This window comes from Coturnix japonica, chromosome 1 (assembly GCF_054131305.1).
Source record: "Coturnix japonica strain WE chromosome 1, WE-NBRP24, whole genome shotgun sequence".
Taxonomy (NCBI): domain Eukaryota; kingdom Metazoa; phylum Chordata; class Aves; order Galliformes; family Phasianidae; genus Coturnix; species Coturnix japonica.
Genome location: NC_140663.1, coordinates 153,095,611 through 153,113,105, shown reverse-complemented (window position 1 = coordinate 153,113,105; position 17,495 = coordinate 153,095,611). Strand labels below are relative to the sequence as shown.

Genomic DNA, 17,495 nt, shown 5'->3' with positions numbered 1-17,495 from the left:
CACAAGCAGCAAGAGGCTGATGTGTAGTAGATTAGTATGGTACAGCACATCTCCAAGTTCTGTACACCAATTTTATTTTCTCAAAAGCAACTGTGTAGGCATTTAAAAACCCTGTTTCCTTCTCATCCCCATTTCTTCTTTGATGAAGAGGAAAAAAAAGGGGGGGGATTTCTACATTTGGACAGGATTTTTGAAAGTTTGATGCACTTCACTGAACAGTTTGATGAATACTGTAGTTAGTGTAAAACATGAATGGATTTCCATATGTGTGAGAGCTCATCTTTTATATTGTTACATCACTATTAGGAAGTCGGACTAGAGGATCCCAGGTTGATGGCCACAGCAGTAGTGGAAACTACCATGACAGTTGGGAATCAAGGAGTAGCTACCCTGATCGGGATCGCTATGATAGTCGAGACCAAGCAAGGGATTCCTCCTTTGAAAGAAGACATAGTGAACGGGATAGGCGGGACAACAGAGAAAGAGGTATTTTAATGTTTATATTACACACACATAGATATGTATTACACACACACAGTATTTTGAATCCTCTTCAGAGATACAATACGTAGTTCCCATGATTAGATGACTGTCTTAAAATTTGTCATTTGGAGGAGTATCAGGATAGATTCTTGTTGGTACTTAATTCTGTGACATATAAAGAAACATTTCAGTGTGATTTTAAAATGCAAGCCTGTATATTTGTTCTCTCTTTATTCAACTAAAGTACCCAGGTAGGCATACCCAACCATTGGAACATTGCTTCAAATAATAAGATTATTTAAGAAGTGCTGACACTCCATGTTCAAACGTCTAATATACTTGTAGGTATCATGAGTAATGTAAATGCTTTGTGTAGATGTTTTGTCACAAAGCCTGACATAATGAATATTACAGAACTCTTGTCTAAAACCTAGAGCTAGGTATGCCCCATATATCATACTATATAGTTACAGATACCATTTGATGAATGTGAAACCTATTCATGGAACCAATTGCATGAACTGATGATTTAAGATCTGTAAAAACAAGTATTAACGTCTATAGCAGAAATGTCATTCAAGTTGACTTTTAATTTTGCCTGGTAATGGGGGAGCATTAAATCATTATTAATTCACTCCAAGATTAAAATTGATTAAACCAGTGGAAATGCATGTTTTATTGACTTAGTCCTGTTCAAACTCTGCCTTCTTGTCCCTGGTGGACATTGTCTCAATGTACAGGGAAGTATACTCAATGTGATGGACCTCTCTATTTCTGCAGTCCATGTTTATTGTATAATGCTTTGGGTATGTATAGTGGAATGAGTTTTACTGGTTTTTCATGGCTGAAATACTTCTAACATCAGCACAAAAATTGTTACAAAGTCATCAAAATTTACAGAAATACTCAAATAAAATATATTAAAAAGTAATGAAGTGCAGCTACACTTTAGCTATAGATCTCCAGTGAGCAAATACCTCTAGATAATCAAGCTTCGCTGGACTTCTGGATCAGTTATTTTATACATGAGAGTAGTTTTCTTGATAACCGTGATCCACTGTCTGATCATTGAGAAACAGCTGCTATGAAGACATATGAAAACATAGAACAGGTATGAGTTCTGTAATCCAAAATCATCTCTCCTTTTCAGTTGGATTGGTTTTGTATTTCTGTGCAGGGATCTCCTCTGGGACGAGATAGGCGGTATGCAGGAGATATAGAGTAAAAATTGAAGCAAAATAAATGTAGTGAGTTCTTGTAAACCTGTGACGCTTGGTTTTTGGAGGTAACATTTTCTTAAGGAAGTTATAATACTTCATTTTCATGCATATGTCATTCAGAGCTTTCCAGGATCTTATATAAGATTTTGAATGATACAATCATGCGTTAATAGTGTCTAGACTGAGTTATATAATTACCTATTGAAGCCTTTCAGAAACATCTAGTAGAAGATAAAATTTTCCTAGTGACTTCTTTCTAAAGTAAGGAAATCTCCCTCCTGAAATACTGATTAAAAAATATATGAAATCCAAATTAGTACTGCCTTTTGTGTCCCTCTCATCCCCAAGAGAATACCCAGGTTTCTACAGGGAGTCACTTCTCTTTTAATGCAAACCAATATCTATATTGTCAAAACTAAAACTCAGTATTTTATTAGGGTAGTGGAAGTGATGTGTACGTCATCTCTGTAACACTTGGTAACCAAAACTTTCCTCTTTTCACAGATCAGAGAGCGAGCTCACCGGTACGACATCAGGGACGAAGTGATGACCTTGAGCGGGATGAAAGACGAGATGAACGAAGGGTAGATCGGAGTGATGATAGGAGAGATGAAAGGGCCCGGGAGAGAGAGCGGGAAAGAGAGAGGGACCGAGAGAGGGAGCGAGAAAGAGACCGGGAACGAGAGAGGGAGAAGGAAAGGGAGTTGGAACGAGATCGTGCTCGGGAACGAGAGAGGGAGCGAGAGCGGGACAAAGATAGGGATCGTGAGCGTGATCGAGACCGGGACCATGACAGAGAAAGGGAAAGAGAAAGAGAGAGAGAGAAGGAGCGAGAGCGAGAGAGGGAGGAACGAGAGAGGGAGCGAGAGCGTGAAAGAGATCGTGAGCGGGAACGAGAAAGGGAGCGAGGTAGAGACAGAGATAAAGAAAGAGAGCGCCAGAGAGACTGGGATGACAAAGACAAAGGGAGGGAAGACCGCAGGGACAAGAGAGAAGATATTCGAGAAGAAAGAAGCTCAAGAGATGTCCACGAAGAAAGGAAGTCCAAGTAAGTGGATCTGAATGTTACTTCAGTCAAAAGGAAAATGTCTTTTAGTGTTGATGTCAATCAGTTAGTAAGCAGGACGGTATCATAAGGAAGGAGAGGGTACCCTGTTTATGCAAAGGTGCAATCTAGACCCATGTCTTCCCTGCATCTGTGTATCATGTGGCAGTGGCTACAAAATCAGTGTGTATGCTGTGTTGGTTAAGTTAGTATGGTGCTTTCCTAGGGCAGAATCATGGAACAACTCGGGATTTAACAACTGAATCAGAACATATCATTTCCTCTTCTAAGTGTGCCTGTGTGGCCTTGGTTTCACAGTGCAGGCATTGCACTGTTGGTGCAGGCTGTGGTACCTTTTGAAGTTTCATGAGACAGGTAGCTGCTGTGTGGGTCCAAAGATCATGACTTTATTCATCAAGTTTCTGGTGAACATACATTACCCTTTGCACTGTGGACTTTTCAACACCAGAAGGCTACACAGTGAAGACATGAGCAGTACCCAAGTAAATGTGTGATGTTTCTGTTTTTTAAGTAAATGCCACTGATTCTCTTTTTTTCTTTTTTCAGCTAGTACAATAAAATTCTCATTGTGACAGCAATAATGAGCAAAGCCATGTTGTCCTGAGTTGCAGCTTTGCTTGGATATAATAGTAGGTTTTGTGTGAGAGAATTGTGGAGCTCTGTAAATAATGTAGCTCTCCTCCATCCCTTTGGGGGGAAAAGCAAGTATTTAAATCGGAGCTTAGCTGCTGGCTGAGGTCAGCCCATTGCAAGGATCATTGCCGCAGGAAAAAAAAAGTGATTTTAATATTTTTTCATACCTTCTTGTAAAAAAACAAACAAACAGTTGTTTGAAGTATTGGAGTTGTTGTTTAAGATAATTTACGTATTTATGACAGGAAAAAATACTTCAGGTTTTAATGTAACTTAGAAAGCTACAAAACTTTCTGTCATTCTTGCTTGTGTATATCTTGTGTGAGAAGTATTATGTTTGTGGTGCTTATGCTTTAGAGATCAGAGCGATGATAAACTCAATTATTGAAAATGTTTTCTTGAAAGAATCCTCAAGAAATTTGACTACAAATATTTGCTCAGCAGGAAGCGTCACCGAAATGAAAGCAGTCCAAGCCCTCGTCAGTCACCCAAACGTCGCCGTGAGCACTCTCCTGACAGTGATGCTTATAACAGTGGAGATGATAAAAGTAAGTAGGAGTAGGCTGTCTGCTGCAGCACCAGGATTAGCCTTTGCCTAAGGAAAATAACTTGCAATCTTAAACAGAAAAAAAACAACATGAAGAAAGCTTTTGTAGGTCTCCTCTTCCCCTTCCATGTCTGTTAAGATGCATGCTTACCAAAAAACAAAAGTAGTCTGTTGCTGCTGCAGCAGGTTAAAAAAAAGCCAACAGGAAAACAAAGCATGTAACTGAAATGATAGATTATTTGTTGTGATTGAAACCTTTTAGCATGCAGAAGGTACCACGTATTCACCTGTTGTCCTTTCTAGATTATACAAATGCATTCTTTTTTACCATTTTGTAGATGAAAAGCACAGACTTCTGAGCCAGGTTGTGCGACCCCAGGAATCCCGATCTCTGAGTCCCTCTCACATTACAGAAGAAAGACAGAGCCGCTGGAAAGAAGAGGAACGAAAATCAGACAGAAAGGAAAGTTCCCGGCGTTATGAAGAACCAGAGTTTAAAGAGAGAATTTCTTCATCAGATAAGCAGAGAGAGCAACCAGATGCTTCGGAAAGCTCCCGGTCCAGGGTTCAGGAAAGTCTTGGACGCCGTCCCTCTGAAGAAAGAGATGCTTCTGATAGAATGCACGATGACAGCAAGAAGAAGTCTAAAATACAGAAGAAGGCCACAAAGAAAAAGAAAGATGATGACAGTGGGGTGGAAAGGTACACTAATGAATCAACGACTGAGGAAAGCCAGGTCTTTTCTCCCAAGAAAGGTCAAAAAAAGAAGAACGTAGAGAAAAAGCGGAAGAGGTCCAAGGGTGATTCTGAGGTTTCCGATGAAGAAATTGTTCCACATCATAAAAAGAAGAAAGGTCCGAGAACCCCTCCTGTGACAAAAGAGGAACTGGTTGAAGCACCACCTGAGAAAGCTGTGGCAGAAGTCCCCCAGAAAAGAGAAGAGACAACATTTAGTGACTGGTCTGATGAAGATGTTCCAGAACGTGGTGACATTGTCGTTCCAGAAAGAAGCACTGAGGAATCCCATAGAAAAAGTCACAGAATGAGAGTAGAAAAGGTGGAAGCCCCACATGTTACAATAGATGATGGACCACATCGTAAACCCGTGGATCAGAAGCGCAGCAGCAGTCTTGGTAGTAATCGGAGCCATGCCTCAAGCAGACTCCGATCCCCTTCCAATGAGTCAGCTCATCGCAGTGGCGATGACCAGACCGGACGGAAGAGGATCCTGCACAGTACCTCTAGGGACAGGGATAGAGACAGAGAGAAGAAAAGCTTAGAAATCACTGGGGAACGAAAGTCCAGAATTGATCAGTTGAAAAGAGGGGAGCCCAGTCGCAGCACATCTTCAGGTAAGAATCTATTTTTAGTGAGTCTGGACTGCTGTTCTCTGCGGAAATGCAAAGGTACGAATCCCAAATTGTTCTTGTATGGCTGTATACTCTCTTAATTTGTAAGCAGAATTAAGGGAGAGGGAAGTTATCTGCCATTCATAGTAAAACTAGAGTGAATCAAGATTCCTGGAAGTGTTGCTGTGTTTGAAAAGTTTATCCTCATCGGGCATCATTACCACTTTGTTCATATCAAAACATTCAGTCAGATTTGGCAGCTTGCGGTGTCTGGAGGATAAAGTAATTTCTAGGACAAATGAAACTGAAAGAGAAAATCCTTCTGCTAACAGAACACTGAACTAGTTTTATTGAAATAATGTTTTTAAATGAATTATCAACATTCATTTTCATGTGGAAATTCTGAGATCTATGCAGAATGTCCCTTTGTTCTGGGAGAGGGAGAGGGATCCATTTTGATCTGAGGAGCTGCTTTTGCTGAGGTAAATCTGTTGTGATTCTTCACAGCGATACTTTCAGTGCATATGAAAATCATCTTTATTGCAAATCCAAGGAATCACGATTGATTTATTTTATTTCTGTAATTCCTATAAAGAAATGACTGAAAATTTTCTGCAAAATATCAACAACATCAATAGAAAAATATCTTATTCCTAAATCAGCTTTGACTCTTATAATGGTTTTTGCCAGAACATATCTCTGAATTTATCATTTGCTAACCAAGACATCTCTAGCTTTAAAAAACAAAACAAACATGTTTTGAAAATAAATTTTAAGAGATAATTCCTATTTATTTTTTTTCCTATTCTTGTTCGAATTTCTGAGTAAATTATATACTTCAGTTTTGCTTCTGTAATAGTGGAAAGTAGCCACCAAAAATCTTTTTGGGGGTACTTGGAGAAATATCATTATTAATTTCCAGATGATACTTTTCAGAAGTCAGTTTTTATACCAGGCTCCTTAAAATAGTTTGTTGTTTTAAAATGGTTTCGTGAGCTGCTGTCATGCCTGTATTTAAAATATTTTATTCAGATCGTCAAGATTCAAGAAGCCACAGTTCAAGAAGAAGTTCTCCTGAATCGGATCGTCAGGTCCACTCCAGATCTGGGTCCTTTGACAGCAGGGAAAGGCTTCAGGAGCGAGATCGGCATGACCACGATCGAGAGCGAGACAGAGACAGGAGAGAGGGAAGACAGAGAGACTGGGATCGAGACCGAGACATTGACAAAGACTGGCCAAGGAGCAGGGAGCGAGAGAGACTCCGAGAACGCGAGAGAGAGAGGGAAAAGAGAAGGGAGCTGGACAGAGAGAGAGACAGACAGCTGCCTGATACTGCTGAAAGAGAGAGGGACAGAACTCTTGATGTTTCCTCTCAAAAAGAATCGACAAAACACAGTGAAACAAAACTGGACAGAGATCATGAAAAAGAATTTGATGGTGTTTGTCGAGATTCTGCAGCTTCGGAGAAGGAAAGACCTGACAAAGATTCAGGACCGTTGCAAGGTTTTGAAGATGGCAACGAGGCTGAAAAGGTAGAGAGTCTAGAAGGTGAGATATTCTGGGAAAGCACCTTGACTGTCATACTTTATTCTTTGCCTTTTAGCACAGTGCTGAACAGAGCTATGTTAGAAAGCTTTGTTAATGAAAGGGATATTGGCTCCAGCCTCTCTATCTGTAGGCATAATAGGATGAGGGTGAATTATAATGAGCATTTCCTTAGTGTTAATTATGTGAATATTAGTGTTGGTTTTTTTCTAAAGAAATCTTGAGTCAAAGAAGCATAAATGATATGAGATGTAATTTTGCCAAGGTGTAACATTTCTGCATAGCCAGTTTGCTGAAGAATAATGCCAAAAATTTAATTGCTTCAGTACACTATTCTAACATCTATTTGTTAGTTTGGAATTGACAGGTAATGAGTGAAAAAAATGAGTGTTGACTTGCAACTGTTATTTGGGATTTTTTTTCTGCATAGTCCAATTATCATAGAAATGGTTGTCTAATTAGTAGGTTAAATGTATTTATGGCTCGGTGGAATGATCCAAAAATGACTTTGCTGAATTAGTCTCACTAAGTGCAGCTTCAGTTTGCTATCCCCAGTGGTACCGGGGAAAACATCAGTAAAGTAAGGGGCAAACAGTTTCTTTACCAGAAGAGAGTTTGGGAAATAGAACTAACCTATATAAAAACATAAAAGAAGCAAGAATCTAAATGCAGAGAAAGGCATGTAAATCATCATAGAATTACTTAGGTTGGAAGGGGCTTTAAAGATCATCTGGTTCCAGCCCCCCTGCTGCAGGCAGGGCTGCCAGCCACTAAATCAGGCACTAGATCAGATTGCCAAGAGTTGCATCCAACCTGACCTTGGTCTGGGGATGGGACATCTACAACTTATATGGGAAGCCTTCCGTAGGACCTTCTTTTGAGGTTGATCCATTTGGATGACATCCTTTCCTTGTATTAACTGCACCACTCATCTTGGTATCATCAGCAGACTTGGTACACGCAGTCCCACTGTCTGTGTCATTGATAAAGATGTTGAAAGGGCACCAGTTCCAAGACATACCCCAGGGAAACACCGCTCGTGACCGCCATCTGTCTGGACATAGAGCCATTGACAGCAGCCTTCTGGCTGCAACCATCCAACCAGCTCTTTATCCATGCATAGTCCAGCCTTCAAATCTATCCCTCTCCAAATTAGAGATAAGGACGTAGTGCCAGACCATGTTAAAGACTCTGCACAAGTCCAGGTAGACGGTTGCCTCTCCTTTATCCATTGATGCTGTCACTCCATTGTAAACTGGCATCAGATTGGTCAGGCACAATTTTCTCTTCATGAAGCCCAGTTATAAGAAACAAAATCTTTTAGAGATTGCCATATTTTCATTTTAAAGATGATAGAAAGCTAACATTGCAATTTCTGGTTCTGGTGATTTGTCTGGAATTTATTTGAATGAATTTACTGTAATATATTTTCTAGCAAAATATTTGAGGATATAGTTAATTATGGTGGTGTGTTGAACCTTAATGTGTTTGCTGCAGGAGTAGGTTTAAGTGATGCACTGGGCAGCTTGGTCTAATAGTTGGTGACCCTGCACATAGCACTGTGGTTGAAACTGGATGATCATTGTGGTCCTTTTCAACCCAGGCCATTCTATGACACTATGGTATATGTTTCCTCCAAAGCAATACCAGGTGATCTGAATGGTTAATTTACACTCTTTTAGCATGTATTTTACTTGCTTTGCCCATGCTGATATTTAGGTTAGCTAAGGTGGCATTTCCTTGAGCTTTTACAAAGGCAGAAAAAAGCCCAGAACAAAATGAAATGAGGAATTGCATATTAACACAGAAGGAAAATAGAAGATAGTAGAACAATCATCCACAGGAAAGGACCCTTAAAAATTCTGTCTGTTTTACACTGCACGACTGGCAAGTACCTTTAAGCCTGAATTTTGAACAGTTGGGTTTTTGAATGCTTTGGTCAGGTCTCTCAGGCTTGGAGATGAGGGAGTACCTTCAGATGCGCCTTTCACGAATGCAGAGTTTGAGTGTCCTATGTTTCCTGGCTTTAAGGAATATTTGAGTTAGCATTCATGTGGGAAATCATAGGATTCGTGGGAAGAATTTGTGTTGGTGCTAACTTAGATTTACGTTTGTAACTGCATACCAGATCATCAACATATATTTCTTCTGAGTATGGCCTTTAGTATGTAGTTTGACTAATATTGCACAAAACAAATTGACCAAGATGCGTCAAATTCAAACTGCCATATTGGATGTGGGAGAAACAAGTTTTTCTGCCTCTGTGAGTGAATACCTATATTCATTTTGAATATATTCATCCCAAAGAACTCAAAAGGTAGTTTAGCAAATTTCTTTTTCTTCAACCTGCTTAAAGCATGTTTGGAAAACAAGAATGACTCCTTTAAAGCTACAGTATGTATCTGCCTCTGTAGGAGGAGAAGATGAAGCAAAGATTGATGATGTGCAGTCACTGGCATCTGGTGCTGGAGAATACGAGCCAATCAGTGATGATGAACTGGATGAAATCCTGGCAGGTGATGCAGAAAAGAGGGAGGATCAACAGGAAGATGAGAAGATGCCTGGTAAAAGTATAGCAAAACCTCTTTGTGATTATTTGAATATAAAGTTTAGATCAGTTTGCATTTGGTGCTGCTTTGTCCTTTCCAGATAATATTTCAATGTACAGTAGTTCTGAATTCAGAATGCTGTTTGTGTGCTTCTCAGTATTCCTCATTTGTCCTGTAGCTGTCAGGTAAGCCTGTGAAGCATAGAGTATGAAGAGCTATGTTTTTAAGTAATATTTGTTATGTTCTACGTAGCTAGGAGGATAGGGTTTAGTTTTATAAATGTGCTTTTATTTGTCTCATTTGGTATTGGTTGTTACTTGGAACTGATACTTTTAGGAACAGATTTTATCATTGCTAGAATGCTTCTCAGATGCGCTGGAAAACACGGAGTCTTCTACTTGTCATAATTTCAGTTAGGTCATCTGAGTTATATGATCAGCATTCATATCTGTAATAAATTTATACCCATAGTTGTATGGTTATTTGATAACTAATACATCTCTCTTTTCAGAAGAGAAGCATCCAGGGTTGAGTTACTAGTTTTTAAGCATGAAATTTGGATATATCGTAGCACATCAGTGGTGCTGTCATGGCTATGAATGGCTGAGTGATGCATCCGTATCTGCTGGCTAAGCAGAGTCCAAGCAGCCTTTCGCAAAGTTGTTAGGATCCAAATGAAGCAGAATTTAGGAGTGTTTATTTTAAGCCAGTAAACTTTATGTTCTTTAAGGAATTGTATACACCTTATTCTCACCAATCTAAGTGAGTTTGAGTGCTCTTAATTGAAGTGTCTAAGGAACTCTCTTTAGTGAGAACTCCAGAGCAATGTTTGTCTGATAGATATTGCTCTTAGGAGATGAATGTATGTAGCCTGTGAAATTAATCAGCTGTGGTAGGAGACAATGTTGTGATAACTCATTCTCTGTCAATGTTTTTGCAGATCCTGTGGATGTTATAGATGTTGATTGGTCCAGTCTCATGCCAAAGCAGCCAAAAGAACCACGAGAGGCTGGGGCTGCGCTCTTAAAGTTCACACCAGGTGCTGTTATGTTGAGAGTTGGCATTTCCAAGCGATTGGCTGGACCAGAACTCTTCACCAAAATTAAAGAGACGTGCCAGAAAGCATTAGAAAAACCTAAAGGTAATTGTTTCTTCGGGGATTAAACTGTCCTTTTGTTCTTAGTAACAGTGTTTAATGTAATGGTTGCTAGTGTATCCTCAGCACTGTGTAAGTATTTCAGGAATCTAATACAGCTGCATATCAATCAATCAGATTAGTGTCTTAATTCCAGCATTCCAATTCTGTGATGCTTACAGTTCTTTTTTTTGCAGTATTTGCTTTTCTCTAGTTTAAAAAGCAATCCTAGCTCTTATGCCTAGGAATTTCCATAACTGATATAACACACTACTTTATCTTCTTGAGCTTGCAAACTGTCTGATACAATAAAAGTAGAAACAATGCTGTTTTCTCTGTAAGCTTTAATTTTGCTTTATCCTTCACCAGCTCTTATCACGCATTTCTTGCAACAGGGACTGCAGAGCAGAATTCACTTGGTTGTTTACAATATTACCTGAAACCACCTCAGCAGTCCTTGCATGCATCTCTAGAAATAAAGTTCAGCAGAGCAGTGATAGTAGATGCCTCTCAAGCAGTTCCTCTGTGTTGTTTTGAGACTACCCGGCTGCAGGAGACTTTACTCTAGAGAGAAAGAGGTTGAAGTGTCTCCATTACTTTTCCTTTGATGTGTGCAGTCTCCTGTTCATCAAAGTTACCACAAGTGAAGCTGCCGCTGTGCTTTCAAGCATATGCATTTTCTCCTGTTAGGATTCTCAGCTAAACACCACATGTTTTGCTATATAGTGAAGATTGCATCAGACTATTAAAAGGCAGAACATAGAATATTTAATTATATAACATCTTCAGTATCTTCCTATTTATTGTGAAAGGTTTATAAATAAATATACTACAGTCCAGGCATTTGTATTCTTTTTGTCTTTGCCAGCATTTCACAGAAAAGATATTACAGAGGTATGCGTTAGGAGCCATCTGGAAAAGCAGTTTTGGTTGATATGTTCTAACTTCATTTCTCTGTTTTCTGTAGTAAAGAACTATGTTGGGCCTTTGAGTACTATTAGCCTACTTTAGGTAGGCCTGAAGTGGGGTGCAGTTCACTACTGTTTGTTGACTTGTTTTCCAGGTTCAACTGCCATAGATAAATAGCCATATTTCACTCATACTTAGCCATTGAAACCCTGAGTTGACAGTGGTACAATTATCCTATGTTTTGCAGGGAAGTGAAACTTTACCTACCTTCTGATAAATACTAGCAGGAAACACCTTTCGTCACACATTTCTGACCATGAATGTTCACAGTCTGAATGTTCTGTCCCACAGCTGTCACTTAATTTTTAGGCTTCTCTGTGATTGCTGTGCCAGTCCTGCTTTGCAGTGCTGAAGCTACATAGAAGTACACCTACATTTAATCTGTAACCGGTTGGTTAAAGATTTCTACAAATCTTTTTCTACAAATTGCAGTAGTAGCTTGGTATTTTTTAGAAGGCAGAAATACCAACAGAATAACTTCAAGATAGTTGTTAAATCTCCTTCAATATTGTTTTTTAACTCCAGTCAATTTATATTATTGTATGTTACCATTTAAAAATACCATGTGTTTGTTCATCTTTGCAAATGCCAATTCTTTGTAGATGCAGAAAACCTCTTTGAACATGAGCTGGGAGCCTTGAACATGGCTGCGCTTCTACGAAAAGAGGAGAGAGCAGGTCTTCTCAGCAATCTGGGTCCTTGCTGTAAAGCTCTGTGCTTTAGAAGGGATTCTGCCATTCGTAAGCAGCTCATGAAGAATGAAAAGGCAAGTGATATTTTACAGCGTGTGGCTAAAATGTGGAAGCAGGTAGTACTGTTTCTCTAGGGAGGGGGTTTTTCTAGTTGCTGTTGGTTGTTCTGGAGCAGACTTAGTGCAGGAAATAACAGACTTTTATTGAGAAGTCATAAGATGTCAATGTTTTAATAATGCTGCCAGATTACTTTAGGTTGGAGACTTAAATTGTTTCTTATTTTGGCATTTAACTTCTGAGGAGGCACTTTCTGCATTTAGAGAGTGAGTATTGAAGGTAATGGGTTAAAATATAATTTCAAAGGCAGTGGTTGAATTATTTTCCTGCTTGAGAGTCCATGCTCTTAAATGAATTATTCGATTCTGTTCTTCCAAATGAAAAAGAACCTGGATAATTTTAAAAGGAAATACTGATTCATTTCCAACTCCATGGTATGTTTTGTGATCTTGCGCGCTAATAGAAAAATCTATAGTTGTCCAGATATTTCTTATGAATATGTATGTGATTAAACTTGTAGCCACAGAGAGCTCTTCAGGTCAGTTTCTCAGCGTGCATGTTAAAAGCAACTATTTTCTATTTTTATTTTTTTCTCAATCTCAACAGGGAGCAACAAAACAAACTTACACAAATCCTGCAGCAATGGACAGCGACTTGTTACGTTTGAGTCTACGGTTATTCAAACGCAAGACTGTGTGCCAAGTTCCTGGGCAGGAAAAGACAGAAGACAGTAAAATTCCACAGCCAGCGATCCAGCAGGAACTGTGTGTGTCTTAAGCAAATGGCAACAGTGGCTCTTTCTAGTTGATATCCCACTACCAGTGTTGGTATTGATGTTTTAGAACTGATGGGTTGGAAAGCAGCTGTAGAAGATGGAAGAAAAGACTCCATTTGTATGCAGAATTCATAATTTTGGATGTGAATAAATGTGGTAAAAAAGAAAGACTTCTGTGTGAAGTTCTCTGCAAGCTTTATAGGATGCATCTCACGCTAACAAAATCCTGTTTTATGGAGCATCAGGTGTAATAATGTGAAGATGTCTGGTTTTAGCAGTTTATAACCCTGCCTGATAATAAACTGAAGAAAACTGTGCATGAATCTTTTCCGTATTATGAACCACCCCATACTCTTCATACATGTATGGGGTTTCTGAAGTGCCTGTCTACTTCTGCTTTCCAAATCCCTATCCTTATTCCAGCAGTCTGGTGTGGATCTGGATTTGGACAACGCTCGTCAAGAGTTACTTAAGAAGAAAAACCTTCTAGGGAGAGATTTCACGGGGGGTTAAAAAGGAGTTATGAGCTACTGGTGGTTGGTTTGGTGGTTGGTTGGTATTGGTTTGTTATCCTTTTTTTTTTTGCTTAGAACCAGCATGCTAATACGGGATGTTGACTGCACAGTTCAGCGTTGTGAGCTTGTCTTGCATCTGTCTTGTGCTTAATGACAGTTGTGTTGGCTTTTAATACCACAGTGGATGTTAAATAGTCTTAAAAATATATATGTTCTTAGACATATAGTAGCTTAAACCAAGCAAGAGTTAACAAAGCTATTCAGTGCTTAAATTCATTCTTACCTATTTTATAGCTGCATTAAGGCTGCCTTTAAGCTGGAAGTATTAGATCATTGCTTCCAATTACGTTAAGGCCTGTTTTAATCTCCTTCCCTAAAAGACATAAAAATGTTTGATAGCAAGAAACGGCCTTGTCTAAGACTGCAGTACACAAACTAGATTCACTGTTTGGTATTTAATTACGCCGTGCTTGCTTTAAACACTCTTCCTGTAAAACTGTCAAGGTGGATGTATGCACCCAGTTCTCTCTTGGCTTGATTTTACGTGGAAGGAGAGTAGCTGAAAGGCTTGTTGTCCAGATTTCCTTTCATAGGGCTCCAGCAGTGGAGCAGTGGCGGAGCCTGTAACCTGGAGCAACATAAGGAGAGGGATGCACTTGTGTCTACAGGTGCTCCAGCATTAGGTCCAAAACATTTGTTATCTCAGTTTGTACTTTTAGGCTATTTCCAGCTGATGGAGAGAGATGCAGAAGACCAACTGTGTTCTGGGCTGCATTAAAAAAGGGGTGGCCAGCAGGGAGAGGGAGGTGGATGTGGCTCTGGGTAGCCTGGTCTGGTGGCTGGTGACCCTGCACATAGCAGGGGGGTTGAAACTGGATGATCATTGAGGTCCCTTTCAACCCAGACCATTCTATGATTCTGCGATTCTATAGTATGACAGTGGGCCATCTGTACCATGTAAAGGCAGTGATGGAGTTCAGAGAGTTTTGTTAAATTAAAGGTTGGTTTAAACTGCCTTTGTCCAGTTGTGGTCTCCCCTCTGCTCTGTAGGGATGTCCAGCAGGAGTGTTGAAAAGGCATTCAGAAAGCAAGAAGCTGATGTTTTCTGGAAGAAGGCAGGCTTGTGATAGAAAGACAGTTTAATTACTTCTGTCCTATCAGTAGGCAATTGAAGAAGGGAAATACGTGTATTTCCAGGGAAATTTTATTCCTTGATGCCAGCTTTCACTGTCAGGGACGCGGTAACAACAGAATGGCTTTTTCCTTAGTAATGAAGTTATTATTTTGAAAGACTGAAGTGCTGGAAGATACACCAGAGCTTACTGCTAGAGCAATATGCAATGTGCTGCCAGATCTTCAGCGTGTGCTCATGTGTGAAAGGGTTGCGTAAGTGGCAAATGTGCAGCTCAGGAACGAGAGGGATTGTTGGGATTCTGAAGGCATTGGATGTGGCTTTTAGGAAAACTTAGAGATTGGGGGTTTTTTTTAATTTACTTTTATGATTAGATTTGCTACCAGAAGGTATTTGTAAGCTCCAGATTGATGTTCCCAGCAGAGAAACCATAGAATCTTTTGAGTTGAAAGTGATCTTAAAGGTCAACTGGCCCAACCTTCCTGCAATGAACAGGGGCACCTACAGCTCCATCAGGTGCTCAAGGCCCCGTCCAGCCTGACCTTGGGTGTCTGCAGGGATGGGGCATCTAACACATCAGAAATGAATGGTTTGGATACTGCATGTAGTCCCTATGACTTCTCAAATGTCCCATCCTGCCCTGCTCATCTGTTCTTTCAGAAGTTGTGTTTAAAGACACAGGGATCCCTGAAAGTGAAGAGAAGCATGGAGTAGGATTTTTGTCTTTTTGGACACTGTGCTCTGGATGTCCCTTGAGCAGGAGATGGACTAGATAGACCCAGAGGTGCCTTGCAGGCTCAGGCAAGCTGTGGTTCTATGAAAAGAACTGGGCAGGTGAAAAGTGTGCATTAAAAACTGAAGAACATCAGCAAAAGGCCAGGGAAGCATAAGCTGCTTATATGTACCTTAAAGGTGGATGATGGAAACACCTGAAGAACCTGCATGGAATCAGTAAGGTTGGAAAAGACCACTAGGGTCATCTAATCTGACTGCAGCCAAAATATACTTTCAATTTGAGCTGCAAAGACGCTTCGAATCAGCACGAAGCCTATGGTTGCTGCTGTGCATTGATTGGCCTCTTCTCGAGTCCCTCTGCTGGTCAACATTAAATTGTGCAAACCGATGCTGCAGAAGGGGGAGATGTTTTACCCACCTTCCAGGCCTTACGCTGCCCTGATGGCAGTGTCTGCTACATGGAAATGAGTACACAGAAAACTTTGAACTGGTATAAAAAAACATGAGCAGGACTAGGGAAGTCATCCTGCCCCTGTACTCGGCATTGGTGAGGCCTCATCTTGAGTAACGTATTCAGTTTTGGGCACCTCAGTACAGAAAGGACATGGATGTGCTGGAGCAGGTCCAGAGAAGGGCAATGAGGCTTGTGAAGGGCTTGGAGAATATGCTCTATGAGGAGAGGCTGAGGGAGCTGGGGCTGTTTATTCAAAGGGCTTTCTTGCCGACTCACCAAAACCACACTCCCCATGTAACAACTGCGCTGTTAAATTCACGCTTAGCAGCACCTGTTCTGTCCTCTGCTTCCCCCAAAATGTGATGCCCCTCTTTGCATGTCTCATCTGATACATGAACTGTCAAGACATAAATGGGCAGCGGTGGCTTCTCCGCTGTCTGCTCTGGAATGATAGCATAATCTGTTAGCTCTGCTCATTTCTTTAATTTACATTTTTATTGCTACAATCTAACCCTCTCTTCCTTTCTTTTTTGGCTCACAAATTACAAAAATAGCCTCATCCATTCATCAGTGGCCTCAAAGCGTGTGCGGTGTGTGACGCGTGCTTCGATCCCATTGTTTGATCTTGTTCACACCACATTCATAACCACACATAAAAGATGGGGAGCAACTCCTGATGATATCTTAACATAAATCATGGCTTCCTCTGTCCCAGGTAAGAGCATAGAATCCTGTGTGTTTCACACAAGTGCTTTTCTGGAGTTCAGCCCCAATGGAAACGTCACAGCAGCATTGCATGGCCTCAAGGTCCGCTCATAGGGAACACTGGGCGCTGGGTCCTACTTCAGCACCTTCACAGCACAGTTTAATACTATTCGTAGAATCATAGAATCACAAGATTGGAAAGGACCTACAGGATCATCTCATCCAACTGTCCTCCCTTTACCTTACCTACAGAAAACAGCTAACCCATATCTCCTAGCTCCCTATCCAGACACCTCTTGAATGCTGCCAGGGATGGCGACTCCATCACCTCCCTGGGCAGCCATTCCAGTGCCTGACCACTCTCTGAGAGAAAAAGTTCCTTCTATGTCCAATCTAAACCTCTTCTGATACAACTTGAGGCCATTTCCTTGGGTTCTGTTTGTTGCTTGGAAGAAGAGGCCAAGCCCCTCCTCATCCCAACCTCCCTTCAGGAAGTTGTAGAGTGCAATCCACCATAGTAGAATAAAAAGGTCTGATTTTACATCAAATCGGTGGAGCCTGTAATAAAAACTGCTGCATAGATAATAAATAAGGTGAGAGGGTGGAGAAATTTGGAACTGGAGGGGTTTTTTTTTCCATCTGGCAACAGGCATATATCAGTTCCAGTCTCAGCTTTGCTGTGCACTTCTGGATAGAAAGGAAAAAAACGCAGCTATGGATGGGAGATTCAACTCCAATTTTCACCCATCTAAACCAATGTGAAGTGTGAAGAGAATGACATGATTAAATTGATATACTCCCAAAGTGATACATTCAGTATCTGGAAAGATGTTTCCCTTCCCGGCTTACTTCTGAACCGTAGAAATTGGTTTTCAGCTTTTCAGCAGAGAATAGCAGAGGAGGATTTGCCAGGTGTTGGTTCTGGGGGGTTGAA

The 17,495-nt window shown here is 40.5% G+C and overlaps 1 protein-coding gene across 25 annotated transcripts in view; it reads left to right on the top strand.

Moving 5' to 3' along the window:
- ZC3H13 (zinc finger CCCH-type containing 13) overlaps window positions 1–13,337 on the top strand; it is a 45,133-nt gene extending 31,796 nt beyond the window's left edge. For 11 of the 25 annotated variants that reach the window (XM_085536137.1, XM_015851769.3, XM_085536129.1 and 8 more), the window contains 9 exons: window positions 307–486; window positions 2,208–2,751; window positions 3,844–3,950; window positions 4,288–5,301; window positions 6,331–6,846; window positions 9,258–9,413; window positions 10,333–10,533; window positions 12,099–12,262; window positions 12,852–13,337. In XM_085536137.1, the coding sequence (XP_085392263.1) occupies window positions 307–486; window positions 2,208–2,751; window positions 3,844–3,950; window positions 4,288–5,301; window positions 6,331–6,846; window positions 9,258–9,413; window positions 10,333–10,533; window positions 12,099–12,262; window positions 12,852–13,022 (3,053 nt within the window). In that variant the 3' untranslated portion in view covers window positions 13,023–13,337. Of the gene's footprint in view, window positions 1–306; window positions 487–2,207; window positions 2,752–3,843; window positions 3,951–4,287; window positions 5,302–6,330; window positions 6,847–9,257; window positions 9,414–10,332; window positions 10,534–12,098; window positions 12,267–12,851 lie in introns of all 25 variants that reach the window. The other 14 variants (XM_085536139.1, XM_085536134.1, XM_085536130.1 and 11 more) reach the window with 6 other exon arrangements.
- The last annotated feature ends 4,158 nt before the right edge of the window (window positions 13,338–17,495 follow it).